At 41.3% G+C, this 24,379-nt stretch overlaps 1 protein-coding gene across 3 annotated transcripts in view; it reads left to right on the plus strand.

Annotated features, from left to right (window-relative positions):
• Positions 1 to 24,379, plus strand: part of chst15 (carbohydrate sulfotransferase 15) — a 32,164-nt gene that overhangs the window by 2,088 nt on the left and 5,697 nt on the right. Inside the window, exons 1-5 of one of the 3 annotated variants that reach the window (XM_019278769.2) lie at positions 10,580 to 10,941; positions 11,169 to 11,235; positions 15,996 to 16,598; positions 17,994 to 18,333; positions 21,982 to 22,125. In XM_019278769.2, coding sequence (XP_019134314.1) covers positions 16,158 to 16,598; positions 17,994 to 18,333; positions 21,982 to 22,125 — 925 coding nt within the window. In that variant the 5' untranslated portion in view covers positions 10,580 to 10,941; positions 11,169 to 11,235; positions 15,996 to 16,157. Of the gene's footprint in view, positions 1 to 10,579; positions 10,942 to 11,168; positions 11,236 to 15,995; positions 16,599 to 17,993; positions 18,334 to 21,981; positions 22,126 to 24,379 lie in introns of those variants that run through there. The other 2 variants (XM_019278768.2, XM_010739708.3) reach the window with 2 other exon arrangements.

Raw genomic sequence — 24,379 nt, forward strand, 5'->3', positions numbered from 1 at the left:
TAAGTTGAGCTGGAATATTTCTTAGCGATCGCTGTTGATTCAGATGGGACGTTAAACTTTGTAGCGGGTTTGATGAAGAATTCATTTTTAAAAAAAGTAAATAAATAAACAATGATTCTCCACACAGGGCTTTGTGCAAAGAGACACAGAAGTATGAGTGAATGATATTCATGTCATGATTTATCAATTATGAAAAAGCAAAATGTCAGGCTATTTCAACCAGACTTTGATTACATGTAAATGTGATCACAGCAGGAAGTGTGGATTTAAAAAGAAATTTTTCCCGGCAATGATATTCATTAGAGATTCCAGTGATAATGCTTCTTCCAGTAATAGACCAGCTGTAGACTCTTAATTATTGTAGCACAGACAAAGAGGGAACGCTTTTGTTGCTGGAATCTTTGTGAAAGATTTCTCATGGGAAGGGGGGGGTTCAATTGAAATGGCTGTGAGAAATCCTGGGGAACTCAATTTAAACGGCCTTTTTTAAGGCCACTTCATCGTTAAAACTGGGGAGAATTTGGCAGCAAACGCATGCAAGGCTGCTGCCCTTTTCAGATTCATGGATTTAAGGTCATTAGAGGCAGAGTGCGATAAAACATATCCTCGTGTTCGGGAGGAAAGTAGAACCACTGACTGGATTAGCATCAGAAGATGAAACAAGTTTTTCTTCAAAGCAACATTTGTTCCCATGTTGTTATGGGATTGTCTTTGTGTAATTTGTACAGCAGGCACAGTGAATTGTGTGCAGCTGAGCAGCTTTCATTAACCCAGACAATCCAGCCCAAATGAAGACTTCATCTGAATTGTTCTCCAATCCTTTATTTAATGTTACACAGATTAACGCAGTCGTGCTCTTGTTTATTCACATATTGTTAATTTTCAAAAAAAAAAGGAGAATGCCGTCTTTATTGCCATCCATGTATCTTAGAAATTGTGCACATTTGAGAATGGATTCAAAGTTCGTCAAAGCGCTGGCTGTGTTACGATTCATCAACATTAACTAGAAATCCGAGGCAATAATAATAATTGTGCTCCTCAGTTTGACTTGCAGCCAACTTCCTTTTGCTCCACTTTGTCTTTTGTGAGTACCCAAGCTTGTCTGGGACATTTTGCACCAGACGGGGGCAACTCACTGTCCCAGCGCTTCAGTGTCTCATTTCAAATACCTCTGACCAGACCTTTAGATACCCCGCGTTTCTTCGTTTTCCCAGTGACTCACACATTCTGGCCCCGCTCTGATAACTCTGACACCTTTTTTTTTTCTCTCTCTCTCTCTCTCTCTCCTACTCTGAGATACATCTCCTTTTTTTTTTCTTTCAGCACGAGAGCCTGAAGCAGCACTCTGTGTTTCTCAAATGAAGCATTTGACCTCTCTTTTTAGGGGTCTTTTATTTCAGTCACTGCTGCAGGAAGTGTCGTGTCAAATGTGCATCAGGGGCCGCTGTGTGGAGCTCGATAAGGCTCCTTTGGGGCACAGGGCACACAGACTGTCCATATGGACCCTAAGCCCATATGTGTGCAGGGAACATGAGCACATAACAGGGTCAGAATTTTTCTTTCCTAATAGGTTTCTTCTTCTTCTTCTTCTTACACACCTCGGTTTTGTTCTAAAACACTCTGTAATGCAGCCATACTGTTAGTGTTTTAAAATGTACTTCACTGGATCAGACGGTCCTTCTTTATAATCCATTTTTGATAACTAATTAAAGCATTAAAAGTCATTTATCAACCAAAAATGCTATACATTTATCGGATCAAGCTTCTCTAAAATGAGGATTTGCTGCATTTCTCTAATATGTATCAGTGTAAACTGAACGTTTTAGGGTTTAAGACAATTTTAAGAAGTCACCTTGTGCATTTGGAAACTACGATGAGACTGTTAACAGAAAAACACAGTGCACAGGAGCATGGAGCTTTAGCATTGATGGTTAACAAACTGAACCCATCCTGAAACTGTCATAGTAGATCGACCTCATCAGTATGCAGATAGTGTTGTTGCATCGACATAAACAAACCAACTGTCAGATGCTGTTTTGTTTAGTGCGTCTGTTTAAAAGTTTAAGTCCTAGGCCATTCAGCAGTCTATCAAAAACATGTCAGGTCTTAAAAGATGCCATCTTTACCTTCACGCCTGTCGCCTGTAACCCTTTGTTGCATAAATATTTCATGGGCAGACTGATGTTTTTTTTGTTTTTTTTGAGCTTGCATATAAGTGACAGCAGGCTCCGGTTTTAGACTGAATGATCTGCACTGGGTTGTTTTCCAGCTGCGCTCAAGTGCAGGACTTTGAAAATAATGGTGCATGCAGGAGCTCGGTGATGGATGAATCCTCCAATGAAGTTATGTTATGTATTCCTGATGAGAGTAGTGGATCACCGGGCAGGATTTATGTGGCTGTGGAGGAGCAACCACTCTGGAAGATGCTGTCTGTCTGAAGCAGCGGTCCCAAGCTATTTGTCAGTGTGACTGATGGGCTTCCAGTGATTAAGCTAACATGCTGACAGACATTAATCTGCTTTATCTCTTGAATGACTTGCATTTAAGTTTTTTTTCTCCAGTGTTACTGGCTCAAGTAAACAAGGGGAAGCGTGGCGGCATTCACAGATCATTCTCTCCCTGGTTGTGGTCAATCTGGTTGTAGCCTAGAAGGTATAAACTCTTTTTCTTCTTTCTTTTTTTTTTACTGGTATTACCATCAATAATGTAGTAGTTGGGACATTCATGAGTCAGTTGCATCCCTTTAAATGTCACACACAAAAATCTTGCCTGCTTTCTGGATCGTTAAATTTCCAACTCCTCATAGTGACATTTTCATGTGATTTGTCTCAATTTGAAGTTACAATTAAAAAAGGTTAAAACAAGTCACAGGAAAAAATAAATCTCTTTTTCATACAGTGCAAAGCAATAATGACGACATATGCCGTGAAGACAGGAGCTCACACATGTTCAGGAAGCGTGTGACTTTTCACGAGTCTGACACGTTATTTACACATCTGTAGGACGCTTTTCTGCAATAACGTCAGCCACTGTGTCTGATGTGGACATCATGCTGGGACTTTGAGGTGCTGAGTAAGAGGGGAAATCTGGCAACCCCAGAGTTGCTATCTGCCACTGCCAAGTTGGGGGGTCATTGCTTGTATTAATGACGCATGGGAAACTAAACTGGCTCTCATTTCCCTCGCCATCTGTACCCAGTTGTGCTGTGTAGATGGAGTCAGGTGAATGAGAACGGAGTCCTTGTGCAGCTAATTTGATTTATGGCGCTGTGTGGTGTGGGGATAATATTACTTATGCAGAGAAAACTGTGTGTTTACAATTATGTAAATATCTCTGTTTACTAAATACATCACTGGTTCAGCACATCACTTGCCCGAGAATCATCACGTATTTTTTTAGTTTTCTTCATAATCAAAGTAATCTAGTGACAGTTGTTTATAAATCCATTGGAATTTTGTAAACAGGAACTGCTAGTAGTTAATTTATTTGTAATGACATCTATTTGTCAAAATGTGAACAAATATAGGCAAAGCCCACGGCTAACTAATTACATTTTCTGTTTACATCTACATTTACATTTCAAAACATTACTGTCCCCTGAAGTAAGACAAAGAGTAATAACAGGGGGGTGAAAATCCATAATCTATCCCATTTGGTTGACATAAGAGTAGGAGTAGGTGGGTGCTGGACGAGACTGGACCCACAGTGTCAGACTTTGAAAACTAATTAAAACTTACTTGGATGTCCCCACATGCCTGAAAGGTGCTTTCTGTTGCAAAAAGAAAGAAAAGCCACAGTCGAACGAGATTGGCAGAAAAAGTGTAGCTCGTATCCAGTCTCTACAAGCTACAGTCAACATTTCTTTCGACCTTGATTTTCCCTAATCATAACCAAATAGTTTAGTTGGTGGCAGGTCAGAAACGCTCATACTCAATAATTCAGAAAACATGTTGGTAAATGAGGGTAAGCAAGAAGGAAAGATGTGGAGAAAAAGCAAATTAGCTGTTGATTATGCACTGGAGTCCTCCTAAGTTCATTTTAAAACAAAAGAAGTAATTAAATTACAGAGAGGTTGTGCATCCAGATTTCTGTGTTATGGATTTTTTATTTTCCCCCCATCCAATTTTCACACTTTCACATTTTAATTAAACACTGATGCATTTCCAGAGGGACACAGAAAAAAATAAATATTCTGTTTTTATACACATGACTTTTAAAATCTATATTTAGGCAACCACTGGGTCATGGATGCTTTCATGTATTGCCATGGAATCCCTTAGGTTAGCAGAAAGACCCAGTATTAGTGGCTGTGCGCATGTGTGTGTGTAGACAGTATGTGTCTTCCAGATGTCACTCTAATGGGCTTCAGCACAGACCTGCAGGGACCTCAACAATGTAGAGCACCGGGGAGAGGTGTGTGTTCATTTTCCAATTACCTTCGGCTACTCTTTTTAAATGAGCGACTGTGAAACCTCTCAATACCACAGACATTTCTCACTACACTGAGGTTTTTTTCTTTTTTGCTTCCAAGTAGAGTAGCTCCATGTATGGTTTAGGTGGTGTTTGTGAGTGCAAGCAGCAGCAGGGGCAGCAGCCCTGGAGGCTCATTTAATCAAAGCATGAGGCGGCATCTTTACTAGCTCAGGCCGGTAAACAAAAAACTTGCATGCACTTGCCACCTCGCTGCACGTCTGTTTGAGTTCAAAGGTCAACATTGAGTTCCATTTACCAGACGGCCTCGAAATGTCCAGCAGAAGCGTCAGACGCACCTGCAGGGCTGTTTGCATTTTTCAGACTTTTTGGCAGTAAAGAAATCCACTCCAACCTGGCCCGGGTCACAAAGAATTTGTACAAATGTAATTTTCATCGCTGCAGCTATCATTTTGTGGGATTATCCCTGCCAAGTTAATTTGGAGCTTGAGTTTCATATCTGTGCAAGCAGCCACTGCCAGTATGAACCTTTTAGCCAGCCGAGGAGAATTTTTTTTATTTATTTATTTATTTTTTTTACACTTTGCAAGATGGATGTGCCGTTGTAGTTAGAACATCTCTCCCCCTCCCTTGGTTTATCAGGACGTGAGCAAGCAGGGAGAGTTGTGATTACGAACTGTTTTCTTTCTTTCTTTTTTTTTTGCTACAATCTACTTCCAGAGGACATTGAACAGAACAGATGCATTATTTAGATTTATGCTAAACCTCACTCTCAAATTACAGTGCAAGTGATCCTTCTGTGAGAGGGGTGGGACATACTGGCAACCCTTAAAAATTAAGATACCATGCAATTAATCCTCCATAATAAAAAGGAGACCTCTTTATGCTCACCCTTCATTTGGAGAATTAACCTGCCTGTCTATCTGTTAAGCCTGAAGAATGTGTCCAAGCCTTCATTATTGTGCAGTCACATGCATAATGTAGCAGGGGAGAAGAGGAAGCACGGCATCTTATAAGTTGAAAATCCACAGGCCAAGTTAATATTATGGATCCGCTGGGATGCCTCTGAGTAGCCTCCCTAAAACTGTTTGCATCAGGCCTGCTCCCGAGTGGCGTAGTCGACTCGGTAATAGCCTACGTTTTGTTAATTCACACGTTCGTTTTCTTGGCAGTCATAGGCTAACACTCAATCCGTGCACATATCCCTATCTGGCAGGAGGCTGAGCACAGTTAGAGATGAAACCGTTAACTAGGTGTGAAACGCTACAGCGCCGGATTACTATACATCTCCAGGAGAACCTTAAGAAAGCAGGGGAGGTAAAAGGCGGCTGCTCGGAAAACATTACAGCCCGCGGTGCTTCTCCTCATCATCGCACAGTCACAGATGGAAAGCCTCGGCCTTTAATAACAGTTTTCAGTTCACCGAGTGGAGATGGTGCCTTGCTGGGCGTTAACAGCAATCAAGTTGTATCCGCAGCGAGGAGATGAATTTCTCTGATTGTGTCGAATTACTCTTGGAAACCTCACAACCGCAGGATTTGACAAAGATGGTGGTTTGGAATTTGGGAGATACTCAAGTTTTCCTCCAGCTTTAGTCATAGACTAATGAGTAAACTAGCTTATTTGATGGAGGTTGCAAGGAACAGCTCAATTGGAAAGAAAGTTTCTCTCAAGCATCATTTGATTTAACAAATGAGCTCTTCTTAGTTTCCCTACTTGGTCGTCCATTCCCGAGTGACTTATACATGAATACAACTGATATGAGTCCAGGGTACCATCATAATCATCATCATCATTATCATCATCTTTGGTCTGCTGGGCAACTGCTGGAGGTTTTCAAATATATGTGACTTCTGAGAACAATGAATTACAAGCAGCACTAAACATCCCAAGTGTCCCTTTCATGCTGTAGTGATAAATCAAAGACCTCTGCACATTACAAATTCAACCCACAAGCATAGCGTTAACCCCAAAGTATTGCGTAGTGGTGATTCAGGAATTTTATATAATCACACTGAGGATGGCTAACAAGCTGTAAAGCGTTGGCTAATCAAGCTTAAGTGTGATAGATTTAAAGCAATTACGTTATGATTTAATGATTTATGATTTAATTTAAATCGAATTCCCCAAGCTGGAGCCCCTGAATAATAAGTCACTATTTTGAATAATGTCAGTGCTGTCATGTGAAAAAAACCTCCTAGCTCCACTTTTGATGCCTTTCACTTCATTTGATTGATTACATATTCCACGTGTTGCAAAACCTTTTCAAAACCAATTAGAAGAATTAATGGCCTCTAAGTTAAGAACCAGTTCTGCTAAACTAAGAAGTTGTTTCTTACTCTTTAAGAGTAATAGTAGTAGTTCCCGATCTGGGGTTCAGGACCAAGCGGCAACCTTCAAGTAAAATTGCCAAATTCTGCAGTTCTGCAAACGGCCACTTGAGGCTGGCTACAAAACAAGTCAATCTCCATAAGTCCCCATGTTAAAATGTTCACTTCACAGCAGAAATAAACAGCTTGGTACAAAAAAAACAGTATAGTTGTCATGAACAGGGAAATTAGCTACAGAGACTACGTAAAAATCGAATCAATTTTTACAAAAATAAAGGAAACTGAGAAGGAAGAATAGTTCTCTGGAGAAAGTAGTTGCAACCAGCAACGATGGGTCACAAATAGACAGCTTTGTTTAAAGTGATCACAAGCCCCTTCATTTGTCCATTTTGTTGACGCGCACTTAGATTTATGTCTTGAATTCTCAACTTTATTGGCTCTCACGATAGAAGTACACTATGTATTTTAGTAAACATTGAGAGCCTATGTTGCACAGATGTGCAGTGAGGGCACATTTTAGCAGTGGTTTACCAAGTTGAAATGCAGCATGATTCTAGAGCACGGAAGTGTTTACAGATGTGTCCTACAAATGTCAATGGTGTCAATGGGCAACAACATGTGGATGGAAAAATACCCTACAAGACCAATATTGCTTTAAATATAAATATAGACTTTAAAGTCTTAACCATAACATTTTTCTTCTTCTTTTTTTAATATGACTCTGAGGGTTTTTCCCTAAATTTCCTGTGAGCCGATTTTAATCGGAGCCATTTATGCTGCAGTGTGGGCTCAAAAGCATTCCAATGGAAACAGTAAACATTCCCATTGGATTAATTACCAACTGCTTTTGCCCCAGGTCTGTCTGCTTCTTGTGAAAAAATAAGATTAACAGTAGATTGAACTTTGGTCCACATGTAGAGAGCCTGCCTGTCAGCTCTCATAAAGAGAGCGAGGAGGTGAGCAGGAGCAGGCGTCGGCAATGTGCTGAACAAACGAAAAAGGTGGTCGTCTGAAGGAGGAGGTCATTTTAGGTAAAGGGGCCACATTCTAGCATCTGCAGATTCTCTATTGTTTCCAGTATGCTTGCGTTTCTCCCATTTTTTTTCAATCCAAAGATTGACACTTTCACTTTTACTTGGACTGTCAGTGGGAGGCCTTGTTGTTTTTCCACCTTCTAGGAAGACAGTTCTGATGCTGTGTTGCTAATGGTGCTTGATATAAATGTTACAGGCTGCAGTTGCCACCCACATTATTGGCGATTTAAAAGCACAAGAGCTGGACCTTAAGAGGATGAGAAACCGATTGGCACGTATTTCACAAATCCCAAAAACATCTAGTCCTCCTACGCAGAACTGAGCGGCCATGAATCAAAGTGATATTTCACAACTCCTAGTTCATATTGCACACACAGAAACACACACAACTTGCAGTAAGTTTCCGCTGTCAGTCAGGATGCTTTAACTCCATCTCCTCACCTCAAAAACTGGCAGCAGGACAGATACATATTTCACAAACAAAAAGGATATGATCAACATCAAGAGGCGAAAAACATCTGGCCACTGATGCAGAAAGCTAGACCAAAGATAAAATGGAGAAACTGCATTAAAGTGACTGGAAGATCACAGTTATAAAGATCTTATATATAAATTGTCAAAAGTAGCAGGTACAATATGGAAATACACACAAGGATGTCTCCAGAATTATTTGAATTCATCGGGGTATAAATTTTCTGAAGTTAGATAATAAGTTAGAGACACATCACATCTAAGTTCATCCTGATAAATTATTCATTGGAAGCTGCTGTGCGAACACAGCACTGTTTTGCATATGCCCCTCAAACTTGAAGCTCCTTTTCATTCACACAAGACATCCCTGATTGTTTATTGTGTTGAAGATGCAGCGCTTCAAAAAAACAATTGTTTATTCATAATTTGATGTGAAGTAGGCCTCCCATCCAAGATAAGACACGTGACCTTTTCCTCTTATCGCTGCATGATCGTTCTCAGTCTCAATTTACCGCCTCATTGTATGCGATACGTGTAGAGACGAGAGCAGCCCATGTTCTTCACAACATATCCATTACTGCAATCAATAATTTAAATGGCACACATTGTTTTTCTACACTTCTTTTTAAATTACACCATCATAAGCACTTATCCACCTCAGAAGCTGGTTGTGGGAGGCTGCCAGTGAAATTAAAATAATGAATAAAAGATAAGACAGAGGAAAGTGCTGAACTGAGACTCTGCATGAGATCCCAGATGAGCATCGGTTATGAATCCAGGGCAGAGGCCACGTTTCTTGCCACCCTCCGCAGCAATGAAAGTGTCCAAAAGCTGTGTTGATAATTTGACCCGGTGGCTCCTCAGTTGGGTCACGGTCAGGTCTTCTGGTCTCCTGAGGGGGGTCCGCTGCCTGACTTCCTGGAGATTAGATCCTGATCTTTGGTCAACAGTGTGTGTGATCTGGGGGAATGTGATGGATGACTTCTCCCTGGGTAATATGACGAATGAATCCACACCGGGCCACATTTAATACTGATCTTCTCTTTCTTGCTTGTGCTACATGGTTGTGATTTACATGAGGAGATCGGGCTGCGGCCCCTGGGGACACTGAAGGAGGAAGCGACATATTTCACAGGTCATAGGGCTCCTGCTCGCTCTGTTATCAGTGGGATTTGTAGTAAGCAATCCTATTTCCAGATGTTTCTCTTGTATTCCCAAGCTATTGTGAGGATTAATTTCACGCATCAGTAGCTCGGTTTAGTTCTCGTTTCATTTACTCCAACACATTATGCCGTTTCCAATTGATTTCATTTATTTAAACAGATACTCCATAGTTAAGGGTCATAATTTTCATTTTCATTACTCATTATAAGCATTTATTTTGATAGGATTAAAATAAAGCTCAATCATTTATAGCACTCCTCCATGTAGTTGTTATTTTCGTGTTCAGCCATGTTTGCTGCTGCTGTGATGACGTGATTAAATCAACAAGTCGGAATATTGCCATTATCATGATTGTTTTCATCATTATAAATTATGGCCATGAACGTTTGTTAAAAAAATGCACCTACAAAATGGACATTCAAATATTTTTTTTCAGTCCGTCAGAAAATAGAACGTGAAGCATCCGCTTCAGCGATGACAACATCTCTTAGCTCATCGACACATCGATAAACAACTTAACTATAATGCCGTGTGAAACTACTCTCGCCGCATGCAGCAGGAAATCAGTACGCTGTTGCAGACATTTTTATCCGACTGATTCATTACAGCAGTGCGAGTTTGTTTGGTTGCACTGTAAACAAACACACCAGCTGCTCTTCTGTTACAAAAAGTAGCTGCTCAGAGAGTGACTGTTGTCGCCACGGTAACCACGGGTATCATCACATCAAAAAAAGGACGGAAATCTCCTAAGAAATTAAATAAATACAAATAATGAGGGTACTTTTTGCTGAATATATGTAAATATAATAATCCCAGTTTCCCTCAATAGACCATAACCTTGATACTGGAAGAAGCAGTGTCAGTATCATCAGCAGCTATCTGTCACCAGCCGTCCTGACACTCATGCATGTACCGCCCTTGCTGTTGGCCTCATGTTGAACTTTAATTATTATGAGTGGCCTTGGTGGAAAAAAACATTTTTCCTCAGCTGACACAGTGCTAACACATCCTTTGTTCTTCCTTTCTCTATCACGCTCTTGCCCAGCAGTACTTCCTGTGTTTTTTTTGTTTTTTTGTGGACTTGGACCAAAATTCACTTCCTCTTTCATGCAAATGCCAAAAAGGTCACAGCAGCGAGGATGAGCAGCATGGTTTCTCAGAAGAGAACGTGTTTACAGCCCTTCAGCTAGTATCGGCTTTTACTATCAGCTCATCAGCCATTTGTGTAGAAAAAGCCATAACGGGAAAATGCCCAAGTCTGCAGGCAGTACTGAGATTGTGCTTACAGTCTGAAGTCTTTAGCTGTTTACTCTATTCCTCAGGATTTTTTTTTTTGCTTCGTTTTGCATGTGTAAGTGGTGCTGGAGGGGAAACGGCTTGATAATGCTTGGTGGACGAGCTTGTTCCTGTGATGTTTTCATCGGCTGAAATCAGTGAGAGTAGGTCGAGAGTACTCCAGGGCAGCGTCGAGCAAGGACTCTGTGGACAGACTGTGCCGTTCTATTCTCAAGGTCTCCCAAGTGTCTTCATCGCACAGTTTTCCGGTCGTCTCACATTTTGTTGCTCATGTTTTATATTCCTCCACACCTTGAATGTAGCAAAAGTACTGAGCTGCTTTGCTTTGTCTTGTTTCTCTGGCTCTGTGGTTGTGAAAGCAGCAGATTATTGTTTATGCCGTGCACATTCCACTTGTGGTAAAATGTTTTTTTTGTTGTTTTTTGTTTTACTACTGTCACAGATGACAGAGTCTATAGGAAAATTCCATGTGTGTGTCTGTATATGGATGGAGCAACACTGCAGTCAAGGTGCGTGTATTGCTTTACACACCTGCACAATGAATCAGAGGATAATAATGTTTACATTGTGTTCTCTTGTTTGTCAGTCAGCGTTACATAACCTACTCTGTGCCTCATATTGTCTTGTGTTTGTGATGCATCTAGAGAGTGTGGATATGTTTACTCTCTTTGTCCACTGACATCTTGATTTCCTCCTTCATCGTCTACATAACAACACAAAAATTGGATATCCGGTGATTCATTTTTCATGATTCTTTGTGGTAATATGAATCAGGCTTGTTTGAGCTTATCGACTCACTTCCACTGGATCCCAGTCTCCAACACAACCTCTAATCTGGCTGTTGCGCCTGCAGATAAGTGAAGTTTAAGCTGTCATGCTATGTAAACAGCAGTGAATAATAAGAGATACTCTGACATGTAAGTAGACCTCCCTCCTCTGGTCCTCCGAGCACAGACAAATATACAGAGGCAAAGTGTGTCTTTAAGAGTTTCCTGCACCAAAGAGAAAACAAGAAGGAAACTTCAGAGTTCCACTTTAAATTGATTGCTGTTATGTTAGGTTTTAAATCTTTCCTAGAAGTCAAGATAAAGACAACAACACAGGTTCGTGGAGGTCTCTGAGACTAACTTAAGATTTTTGAACAGTTTTCTGTTATATAGAGCAAAGAGTTCTCTGTAACCTGAGAGAGAAGAGAGCTGCTGGTTTGCTTTGAATCAAAACAAAAAGGTTTTTTTCAGGGGGCCCATCAGCAGGCCGAGCAATTAATTTCCTTCATTTGAAATACCAGACAGCCGAGGAAGTAGGACAGCGTGCTCTGCACTGCACACACTGCTTCTCCAGCCAGGTATAATGATCATTTGTAGCTGTGGTTTGAGGAATGAATGATGATAGGGCTGTGTGGTGTTTTTGTCATTCCTGTTGTCTGAGAGCATAGTAGTAGGGGATAGGACCACAGTTCATGGACAAACTAGGAGAAACAGAACAATATTCCTATCCTGCAAGTCTCATCTGGTGTGTTTGGGCCAGCGTTTTTTTTGTCCTCACAATCAATGCCAAAGAAAGCAAATTCTCTGCAGCATGAAAAAAGCTGAATTTGATTTGCTACAGCAGATAGATTAATAGTGGTTAACGACAATAGATTTTGATTGGTGCTTTTGTAAGTACAAAAAAAACAATAATCAATCTTGTATTGACAGCGATAACCAAAGAATTGAATTGTTAAGCGAAAAAAGAAAAAAGGTACAGAACAGGCAATTAGTTGCCAGTCTGTGTGATTGGTTTTTCCAGGAGCGGAGATGGACAGCACGGAGCGTAGTAGACGGCAGACTTTAAACAAATCCTCCTGATTGCCTGTTTTACTGATCTGTCTCTGAACGACAGAACAGCAGACAGTACGCAGAGGCCTCTCTTTGATGAGTTATTAAGGCCAAGGCAATTCCATTTGCACCACACAGGGAGGGAGCCATCAGCACAGCATGCAGACCATTACCACTGATGCCAGTGTCTTTGGAGTTAATTACAATCATTATGAATATGAGTTATCCGCATGGTTAATGTCTTTGATCTTTCCAGTCAGATGACAGGAACTTTCTGACTTGCAGACTCCTTAAGTGAGTGATATTTCCTTTTATATTAGGTTCATAATTTGTAATTAATGTTACTAATTGTTGGTTAATCATTTAGCAAGGATAGCTCTGTAATAAGAACAGTGTCTATGTCACAGGTTGTTGAAATTCTATTTGGCTGGTGTGTATCCTCCTCTAGCATGGTGTGCTTTGTTTGTTCATCTTTCATCTAGCTTTTAATTAATCCTGATGATTACAAAAGAATGAGCCTTAATGACTTACTCACTATCTTAATAGCAAGTTAATTAATAAAAGGACAATATTGGCTTATTTACATTGTTAAATGTCCAAGATTGTTTGAAATGTCAATATATACGGCATTGGACTGAAAAATCCAGTATGTGTCTGTAGGCTGTAGTCATCAATAATCCATCACATTGACTGGTTAATCAAAAACATTTACATAATAATAAAGCCAGAAAGGTACATATGCAAGATCAATAAATCAAATCAGACGTTTTTAAATGGCAGATCGATACTGAACTCAAACACTCAGGCACTAATAGTAATGCTAAAGCTACAGCAGACATTGACAGTAAAAAAGTCAAAGCGCATAATGGTAGAGGAGGATGTACACCATCCAAAAAGGGGTCGTCTCCACTTGGCAGATCTACAAAGCACTAATGCAAAATGTGTTACATCAATAAAGGTATAACTTATGAACACGTAAACATCCATTTTTAGTGAGGAAAATGTTTAAAATCCACTTTTTTTTTTTGCCATCAAGGCTTGTCAGCTGAAAAGGTAGATGATGCAACCTCATGTCCTCTTTGTCCACTGCCCTCTAGCCATATTTCTGTTTGAGTTAAGCTATTTCATCACGTTTGATGGACAGGAGCATCGTATTTGCTTTATGAATAGAGCAGATCTGTCAAGCTGCCAGTCGCCCACTGTTACAGTTAGCTGACTGATTGATTTAGATGCGCGTTCCCTTGAGAGTGACATTGCCTCGTCAATGACACAATCCCCTTTTTCCTTGTTCTTTTCATCTCTCAGCTTTTTTTTTTTTTTTTAACCACCTCTTTAACCCTCCTGCCATCTCCTCACTTCGCTCTGTGTTGAATAACCTTGAGCACAAGAGCCCCGTTGACTTCAGCCTCAATCAAGGATGCAGGCAGTCGATAAGTGGTAACAGCATGAAGACTACAGATGAGTGCCTATGTTCATCAATATCAAATAGTGGGCTTTTTGCAGTAGTACAGTCGTAAAAATGCCATCCTACTTTTAGCACTTTGATTACACGGCGTTGTGACCTTCTGTGACGGAAAGGACATCTGGCCTGCGCTAATTACATTTTTGTTAAAAGCAAATATCTTTGAAGCTTTCATCGTTTTAAAAAAAAAAAAAAAAAGAATTTGTTCACATTGGACCCCACACCATTACAGACTATTTAAATAAGAAGAAGAAGTACAAGAACATTACTTTGTCTCTTAACTATTATGCAAGACAAGCATTCATACACCATCTGTATTGTGTGGGCAACTTTAATTGAAGTAGCTATCGTAATTTAAAATCCATTACACTCACTCTTTTTTTTTTTTGGTGTGGGGGGTGTGTGATAAAATACTCCTGCTCCAAAAGATGGATTCATTTTCCGGCTAAAAACGAAAACATATTAATATCTGAATGGGGTTCCAGCTTGCAGTGAATGCTTTATTCTTCAGCGCTCTCTTTTTAACTGACTGAAGTCGCAGTCAGAAAAACTTCTTGAGGGTTGGAAATCACTTTTTTTTTCTTTTTCCCCTCTCTCCCCCCTTCAGAGCAGGGCTCGTTATTTTTCCACCTGTCTCCCGGAGAGACTGTTGCTGTGGCGTGATGCTGAGGGCCCGGCTGGGGGTAAATGACATTGCTTGAGCAGCTAGGCAGGCACTCTCCAGCCGTCCTCTTATCAGCACAAATACAGAAATCGTGCAAAGGGTGTGGGCGATGGGCGGTGGTGGGGAGGTGGGTGGCTGACAATATCAGGAGCTGTGAGGAGCGATGACTCACTTCCATTGCCCCTTATCTTGTAATGTATGCGAGCGGGAGCCGGTCGCAGGTATCACATGCGTCAACCTCGTGGCTGCATCCATGCAGTTTCAAATGTGAAGGTGTGAAACATTTCCAGAGGCTTCCGCCATATTCCCAAACATCCCACTCATCCTCTTAAAAATGTCCCAGACCCTTGGCTCTGTTGGCTTTTCGTCATTATGCTGTATTGTATTCACTGCCATAATGTTGGCTCAGCCCCAGACACAAAGAACGCCTCAAGGATAAAACTAGACATTGCTGCTGCAGGAGCATTATCATTAAAAGATCCCCAGTTCTTTCACCCTTTTAGACATCGGCCCTCCTTTTATCTGTGGGCGTCTGTTGATCCATGTGACTTCACAGTGAGGAATACTATTTTCTGATAATATAATCCCTTCTCCGGTCCAGGCCGGGTATCTCTTATATTCGTGTCTCTGCCCAGGAGAGTCTGACACGCAGCCTCATAGTTTCTAGGCTGAATGCATCCCTCGTCCTTATCGCTCCCTCCATATTGTGACTCCGATGCACGGGGAGGACGGACTGTAGGGGTGTTGCTGTGCTGTCTGATTAAAAGAGGATGTGTAAGAGGAAGTCGGTGAAATTAGATTAACATTGTGTCATGTAAGTTTTGCTCAATAATATTTAAACAATATCCAGTCAGATTTTCCAGGAACGTGACGTTTTAAAATGAGCTGACATCTACAGAATGACTTACTTCCTCTTAATTTGATTTCATGCAAGTCAACAATATTTAGAGCATTTTCTCTCCTACCAGTATATTTTAATTTTGTTCAGTCTGAGGTTATGTTGCTACAACTGCAGGTTTAATTGTTTGACTGCTCTCCCTTCATCTATAAAATGTACATTGAAACTAAGAATGAAAAGAATTTCAATCAGTGACTGGCCTTGATAGAAACCTAGGCCTCAAAATGAAACGGACACACAAATGCAAGCCAGCATTTGAACAGGATGTGATTATCAGGCGATTCTTTGTCACAGTATAGCATATCAACGTAACTTCTTGAAGCGAGTGAGTCACTGTGAAAAAAGGTTTGTGGAAAAATAGTTTTGTGAGTATTTCAAAATATTCAAATAGTAAGTGAGTAACATTTCCCTCATTTTCCTCTGATTAGGCAGATGTCAGTGGATGATGTGGGCTGTTCTCCACAACTCATCATGGGTATCAACTATTGGCCATTCCTCCCTCCGAAAACCTCCTATCTGGCTGGCTCCTGTTCCATTACACCTCCCTGTGTCTGAGCTGTGACACCTGGGACTTGCGGGCCGTTGACACCATGACACAGATGGACTACAAATACAGCCTGCTGGGCTCCGCAGTGGATGACTACCGCAAGAGGCCGTTGCTCCTTCAGGTGGACGACACGCCCATGAACCTGTTTGCAGTCCTGGAGGTGAAACGGGAGCTGCCGAGGCGTTGGAGCACCCTGAGCTGCTTCCGCAAGATCCGGCTCTACAGCTTCCTTTTCGGCCTGGCTGTCATGTTCCTCATCATGGCTTCGTACATTCTGACAGGGGATAAGAAGGGCCTCCTTCTCACCCCTTCGCCCTACCATTTCAGCAGTCTGGTCAGCCCGGGACCTTTTGCCTTCAACCTCTCCTCAGTCAAGGACTACGCACATATCAAACTGGTGGTCAAGTCCATCACATCCAAGGTGGAGTTTCGCAGCAGTCGACAGCCCCCAGAGCTCAAGGCACTGGTTAACAGTGAGCCACATGTGAGTATAGCCAAAACATCCACCTGTCCTCTTACTCATTAAATGTTATCTCTCTATTTTAAATCAGAAAGCAAACATGACACAGCATGATACTGATCTCTCTTTTAATTGACAATCACAGACGTGCCTTGAAGCGTAATTAAATACTCACTGAAAAGGTGATTCAGATCAGTATTCGTGCCTACATGCCGTCTGCACGGGGTACAATACAGCTAAGTTGTTGCAATTCTTCACAAGTTGCACTTTCTAATTTAATTTATAAAAGAGATAAAACTACTCTGAAAACCTTGTACAGTAACACTTCATGTCACACCAGATAATTGCATATGTCTACTAAAGAAAAAATGTTCAGAGGGGATTTAAAGCTCAAAGTCATCCCACAGTCTCCCAACACATTGGCCCTGTGGCTTTCTTGCAGTGTCCGTCTCACCTCGAAGCTTGGTTCAATTAATTGTTAATCCTAATGATAATGGCTGGTGCCGGGGCTATTTGCAATATAACTAATTTCTTATTGAACCAGCTAATGAATAGGAGGATTGTGGCCGCGGGACAATCAATACAGCATCTGTGGATGGATCCGGCATTAATTGTCCTTAAAGCCAGCTTCGTCTTCCAGGCAGCAAGCAAGTTATAGTGACATGGGCGTGGTGATTAAACAAAACACTAAGTAATAGGACACACATGTTTTTATCTTGTATTTTTCCACTTGAGTCAAGCATGTTGGATAAGAAATCAAACGGTGAAAAGGTGGGTTTACGGGCAGGGCGGTAAATCAGGACAATGATTCAAGTTTGAGTTTTTTATAGCTAAAGTGGAAGGTTATCAACTGGCCAAGTCATAAACAAGGAAAAAGTGGAATTGGCTGCATCAACAGTGATGAAACTGTTGGAATGTAGCCTTCATACACTCAGTGATGCACATAACATTTTTAATATTTAGTATTGAATCTTCTCTTTTTAAAAAAATAGCTACAATCCCTTATCTAATGTGGATGCAATCGAAAAAAGAAAAAAAACACAAAAATCTATTTCAAAATACTTCCTGGCTGCATATAAATGTGCACTCACTTGTGTCAGTGTGTTTTTGCATCCAAAGCCAGTTTTCTGCGGTATCCTCATTCTCATACTTGCCGAGAACATGCAGTTGGAACCCACACAGATGGTGTTTTCTTAGACTTGCCAAAACAGTGACCCACGCACACAAAAATCTTAGATTGTTTAAACAAACTTCTGGCTTTATTGTATCTGTGAAATGACTGGAATGTGTTTGTCATATATTGTGCAGCCTTAGCAATGATAATTTTAAAAAGGGCTTAACTTCAGACTTTGTTTGCAATGTTTTTATATATTTGGGATGTACGATGAGTCAGCAGCTTGCTTTTCTTTGCCTTTACAGATGTTTTCTGTTGTCCCACGCAAATTCCTGCCTAGTGTCAAGAACCCTTGCTGGTATGAGGAATACACTGGGAATATCACATCGGACCCATACAGGACAAACTTGTACGCACGCTATTCGAAGCGCTTCCGGACGGTGTTTCAGCACTTGAGGAACACTTTCCGAGAACATTTGTTTCACCGCGATGGGAAACTGTACCGCATGCGGTGCCTTCCTTATTTCTATATTATTGGCCAACCAAAGTGTGGCACGACAGACCTGTATGACAGACTGAGGCTGCACCCCGATGTCAAGTTCACCACTTTCAAAGAGCCGCACTGGTGGACCCGCAAGAGGTTCGGTGAGTAAAGAAAACTATAATTTGCCGTGGTAGCCTTCAAGGCTGGTACACAATAATGAGAGCCCGAGAGCATTAAAAGTGTGAAATGTGACTCTCTACAGTATATCATTTTGGCAGAACCATACCTCAGGGGGCTTCAAAAAAACTCTCAGTGACAGGCTTTTGAAGGGGTCTCAGCCTTAAAAGGCGGGCCTGTCTGTTTCATAAGCACAATTAAATTTTCCTCCTGTATTCTCCCTGTCATCATCCTGCTAAGATGTGTGCATCAAGGTAACTGAATTCCATAATTTCTAAACATTTCAGTAGTTAACTGGGGGGGACAGTCCATTGGATATTGACAATTTCACGTTATGCCAAACTGAAAATTGATCTAATACATCACAAACTGTACCCTAGCTGGGTGTGTGCCCTCAATGTGACGTGAATTAAGTGTCTCTGGTGCACACGGTTCAATCTCCCAACGCAATTAACCGAGAAATGAATATTCAAGACCCACTTTGTGCTCTGCACGAGAATAAACTTAATCGGTTTATTTTATACCTGAGAGTTGTTAGCCCCAAATTTACAGCTCTAATGTATTTAAGTTCTTTATTGCCTTCGCCATTCAACATTTTGAATGTTAATCCTCTTTCTTTTTCCCCCCTCCTGTGTGCTTTTTACGCAATCATCAGCCTCTTACCAGTGCCACTTCCCCATCTTGATACGTTGACGGTTGAGCTCCTACCTTGGCCGCTCATTAACAGCTCAACTAGGACTATACGCAGAAGGATCTAGGCTAAATGTACTACCGTCATCAATGTACTACCGTCATCCGTGACATAGAGTTGTCTGTGTGGTTGAAACCACTTGAAAAGAACACGTGAAGAAAAAAAACAGCCTCCTTGCGTGCTTTGAACCCACATGTGTGGGTGCAAGGTTTCCTGTACTTGTTTAGCAAATGTTAATGTTGCACTAGTTCCTTATTCCATGTCACCAATACCATGTACTCCGCTTCCTTCAGCTCATACTTTGTGGCTGTTCCCTCTTTGCACCTTGTGAATTTTATACTCACATCTAAGAGTGTATCAGAGCAATCATACATTTACTTAATTAAAAAGCAAGTCATTTCATTTCATGGAAGGAGCTGTTGCATATTTTACAGTCTCCTAGAGGCATATTTTAGAATATTATTTTTCTTTGATCTTAGGGAATATTTGGTAATTTAGCTACTGGATCCTGTCTTACACTGTTGGTTGTTATGGAGTTTGAACAGGTGGTGATATGCCACTTTTTCAAACAAAGAGATGAACCCTCAAACTGTGCATTCAGAGGTATAGTAAGAGCTGCCTCACAGCAGACATCTGGTCGTATTGCGGTTCTGTCATCGAAACGTGTGGATGACATTGTGTGTTTCTCTTAACTATGTGTATTAAAAGAACCACCACACCACCACAGATGGCATTAAAAGCCAACGCACGATCTGGCGGTGAGACTGTATTTAGGTGAACTGAAAAGCCTTTGTATTAAACAAGTCAAACCCTAACTCATCTTGCAGGTGATTAGTTGAGTTGCCCCTTTGCTTTGATTTGGTGGCTTCTTCCTAATGATACACACAAAAAAGCAGCTTGCATCTCTTTTCCCCAGATCTTTCAAATTCAAATTCAAATATGTTAATTAATGTCCAGACTAGCAGTCACAGTTTTAAAAGGACCTACTACTCAAAATTTGTCTGGTGTTTTCGCTCCCAGAAGAAGGGAAATCATCATTCTCTGGAGCTACATGCTTTTTGTTTTCTTTATAACCGAAACAGCCATTAAGACTCATGAATAATGGAGGATTTTCGGCAGCTCAAGAGGCAGCCATCAGGAGTGTGAGAGTGTGTGTGTGTGTGTGTGTGTGTGTGTGTGTGTGTGCGTGTGTGCGCACTTTTGTGAAGAGAACAGTGGTAGAAAAATAAATGTGAAGAGCAGCAGTTAAACTGTAGGGCACCGATCTGTGATTACAAAATCGAAAGAAGCTAAGATAATGACTTTATACGAAGTTGAAAGACGCTTACGTACAGTATGATGTGTAGATAATCTCATAACTCTCCTCTAAGAACACCAGCTGTACTATCTCAAACATGACAACTCAATATTTTAATAGTGATTTCTCGCCGTCGATTAGCACTATAATTCTGCTCAGCAATGACTTATAGCCTACATTTCATTTGGCCTGGAGCTATTGGTCTAAATATTACCCAATGATTTTAATGATTTCGCCCGGGGTTTGGCACACAACTTGTTGAGGGAGCTACATACAGTATTAACATTTTTTGGGAAATCACATCCAAATTGTTACCATAAATATCAAACGGAGACTTAATTGTTACAGCCAAAGCGATCCTTTTGAAGTTCATCCAGTTGCAGACTATGCCCCTAATCCCTCTAAGACTCACAAAACCTAGCTGGTGGATTGATCAGTCCGCATGTAATTCGTATTTTAATGTGTTGTCTTCAGTTTTTAGTTGATAATTATTTGAAACTCGTAAAGCTGCGGGATGTGGATGAGTCGTTTCCCTTAATTTGTCCGCCTTGTGCTTGCGTTCAACAGCCTGTGATGTTGCGTAGCAGCAAATGCTGCTGTTTTCCCAGGACATAGGACCCTCTCAGTTATTGTCCCCCCTCGCTCCCCATCCTTTCATCTTTGCTGCCACTTTCTTTCTTTCTCTCCCTCCATCCCTCCTAGCGTTGCACTTAGAGCTATGCTCTGGTAATCAGCCCTTTTCTCTTAAGACATCCTTTGAGATTGCTCTGAATTCAAATCGCCTTGTTTTGTATTTATTCATTTCTTTCCCCTCAAGGCTCCACTCATCCAATGCAGTGAAAAGGTGATATGATGCGATCTGCGCCACAAAACTTTCTTAGAGGAGCAGTTTGAATCCTAATCAGATGTCTCGTATATAGTAACCTATCAAGGAACAGACTATGAAAATTGTGTGACGCTTCATTTATATCAAAAGGAAAAGTGATGAAAAAAAAAGGAAAAAGAAAAAAGGCCTGCAGCAAGACACTCCAGCGTTATCACACCTCATACAAGTGTAACCATTCTGGATTAATAATGATGCAGGTTGCTGTATGTTTACCAGAGTTTTCTAATCATGTTTTCCTGCTAACTAAAGAAAGCGACACCATCAAAGCATCACTGAAAGTAACCGTCGCCTGAGCTACCTCATTATCCTCATGCTGCATGGATACGCCTAAGTCCTACACTGAATCTCCACGATTGCCTAGTGAATTGTAATTATACTGCAGACCACAACAGCTCAGATGGAAAACACATTTGCTAATCCTGCATTTAAAGCCTTAACTGTGGGCCTTAACTGGAAACTGAGCAGGGACGGCATTTCCTTGATGAGTTTGGATTGGATGTGAACTTGAATTTTATTAGGTCACCCTACAGTCATGGCAACACAAAAGCCCTGATGACCTCATTCATTGTAATCACAAAAACACATGCTTAATGCATACACACCCATCTCAGTGCCACAGAATCCCACCCAACAACTAATTTCTAGCCTGTCTCTACTCAACAAAATATAAGATAGGATGTTATATTTTGTCAACAAAAGTAAACATGCACAAGATGTAAGTGTTTACCGTCTCTGTCTTCTCCCTCTCTCTCTACCAGGTATCATCCGTCTAAGTGATGGCTTTCATGATCGATACCCTGTGGAAGACTATCTGGACTTGTTCGATCAGGCTGCTTACCAGATCCAGGGCAACCTCACAGCAAATGCCAGCGGAAACCCCAGCCACCCTAACATCATCATAGGTACGGCAATTGACAACTCACATTGGTGGTAATACTGTATGGTTTCATCAAATATAAATTATCCGTAATGGACTCATTCACGCAGATTTAGGCACAATCACTTATGCTGCAACAGTCAAAGCCACTATGACTATGATGTCGATGTTGTTGATGCTCCATTTGCATTGTTCATTAATTATAACGAGCTGCAATAACTGCTAGTGACAAAAAGTGTTGGGTCACAGACTCTGGTATCTTCCTGCCTGCTATCCAATTTGATACTTTTGATCACAGCTGTATTAAGGGCACTAGTTTACATAGATTAAATCCCAACTTTTATTGCCTGCTCATGTTTTTAAAAGTTAAAGTGGCTTGCAAGTCCTCCAATTTGATAGACTACCAGATGTAAAATCTTTTTTCCTGGGAAGTTAATGGAGGGGAAGTGCTAATTGTTTTGTTTGGCGGTTCTGCTCCTTTTGGTTGCATTCATGCTATACACCAGGGATTTATTGTAGTGTGCTTCAAAGGCAAGCCAGACATATTTTAATGGATTGGCAACTGCTAAAATAAAGCTGATCTGATTCATATTAGTTCTTCACTGTATTACACTGCCTTATGTCCACATCAGCCTGCTAATGTAGCAGCGTTGCTCTTCTTTAAGACGGCCACTCATCATCCGTCTTCTTCAGGAGTCATTAACGTTTACTCAAATCACATCAGAACAGCTTTGAACCAGGACCTTCAGTACAGTTTTGATCAAGTGCAAAGTAGATCACTGAATGACCAATATTATATAACCAAAAAGGACTTGGATCTAGATCAGGTACAAAATGCCTGTGGGATTTGGAATAAATACAAACCCAGAATTCTCCAGCCCTATACAAATATTTTACAAACCAACCACTGCCTAACACTGATCTTTGTTCAACCCTAACCCCGAGACATTTTTCATCCCATATCAAACATCTTTTCACATGAAGCAAAACAGACCACATAGTGAAACTCAGCAAACCTCTGAGTGGCAGGAAGTCGCTCATCAGCGTATGTCTGTTCCAATAAAGCAGCACTAATCTACTACATAAGATCTCCCCTACATGGTAGAGAACATAGTGAACGTACAAATGATGATTACCATCATGCTGATCAGATAAATTTGCTGCACAAACATTTCCTGTTTGTATAATCTCGGTCTTCCTGTTTTGTCATGGTCACATCAAGTCAGAGTACAGCTTTAGACCTCCTCCCTCTGCTGCATCATAGTAGTTACTCTTGGCCATGCATCAGTGCTGTGATCTGTGTGTGGAACATAGACTGACAGTACCCTGTGCACCCATCAGGCTGCAGCCAATAGCGATTGGCTTGTGGTGACCTGACACTTGCCTGGAACTTCACTTGTAATCTTGCTTCCAATATTACAAAGCTGCGATCAACGCAGCAGGTAGTGAGGCTGAAGCGTAGAGCTGCTTCGGAGCAGCCACTCTCACTCTAGCGAGTGACTATGATTTTTTAGGAGAGCCGGTGACTCAGTCCTAAAGAGAGTCTCGAACAGCTTAATAATACTGGACTTCCTTCTGCTTCACTTAGCCACTTCACTGAAGTGCCACAGAAAGGAATCGTTGTTCTTTTTGTGTCGGGACAGCAATAATATCCGCAGTGGGGTGGAGAAGTCTTACAAACCTCCGTCCTCTCTATCTGCATATCCTGCTCCCAGTGCCTCTGCTTCCATCTGTCTTTTCCCGTCGTCCAAACACAATCTCAAAGAACTGCTCAGCTGCATAGAAACTGATTTAAGTTTTCAACAATAGCCTTTTCACACTGGACTGAGTTGCTGCATTGAGTGCAGCTTAGCATGCCGTCCGGTTTTGTTTCCCTCTTTAAATAAATAATCCTTGTATGAGGGGGGTGAGAGGGGTGTGGGGGGGGAGTGTGCCAAAGCCCCGCTCAGTATTCACACCATGCCCTGGGAGAGCCCAGCAAGGTGCAGGCCTGTGGCCAGGATCTCGGGCTTCTGACTCTTCAACCGCCGGCCAAGACCAGAGGCACGCCGGTCTGGCTCTGCCATTTGTTTGCCCTGTTACAGCTTCTCCCCATGGAGCAAAATAAGCCCTTTTAATGGACACTGAGACCCTTAAATAGACTTGATCACAGTGTGTGTGTGTGTGTGTGTGTGTGTGTGTGTGTGTGTGTGTGTGTGTGTGTGTGTGTGTGTGTGTGTGTGTGTGTATCATTTTAGGCATAACAGCATTAGCAAGCGATCCTGTTTCACTCTCGCTGT

Source organism: Larimichthys crocea, chromosome XVI, assembly GCF_000972845.2.
Source record: "Larimichthys crocea isolate SSNF chromosome XVI, L_crocea_2.0, whole genome shotgun sequence".
In the NCBI taxonomy this organism is placed as follows: Eukaryota; Metazoa; Chordata; class Actinopteri; family Sciaenidae; genus Larimichthys; species Larimichthys crocea.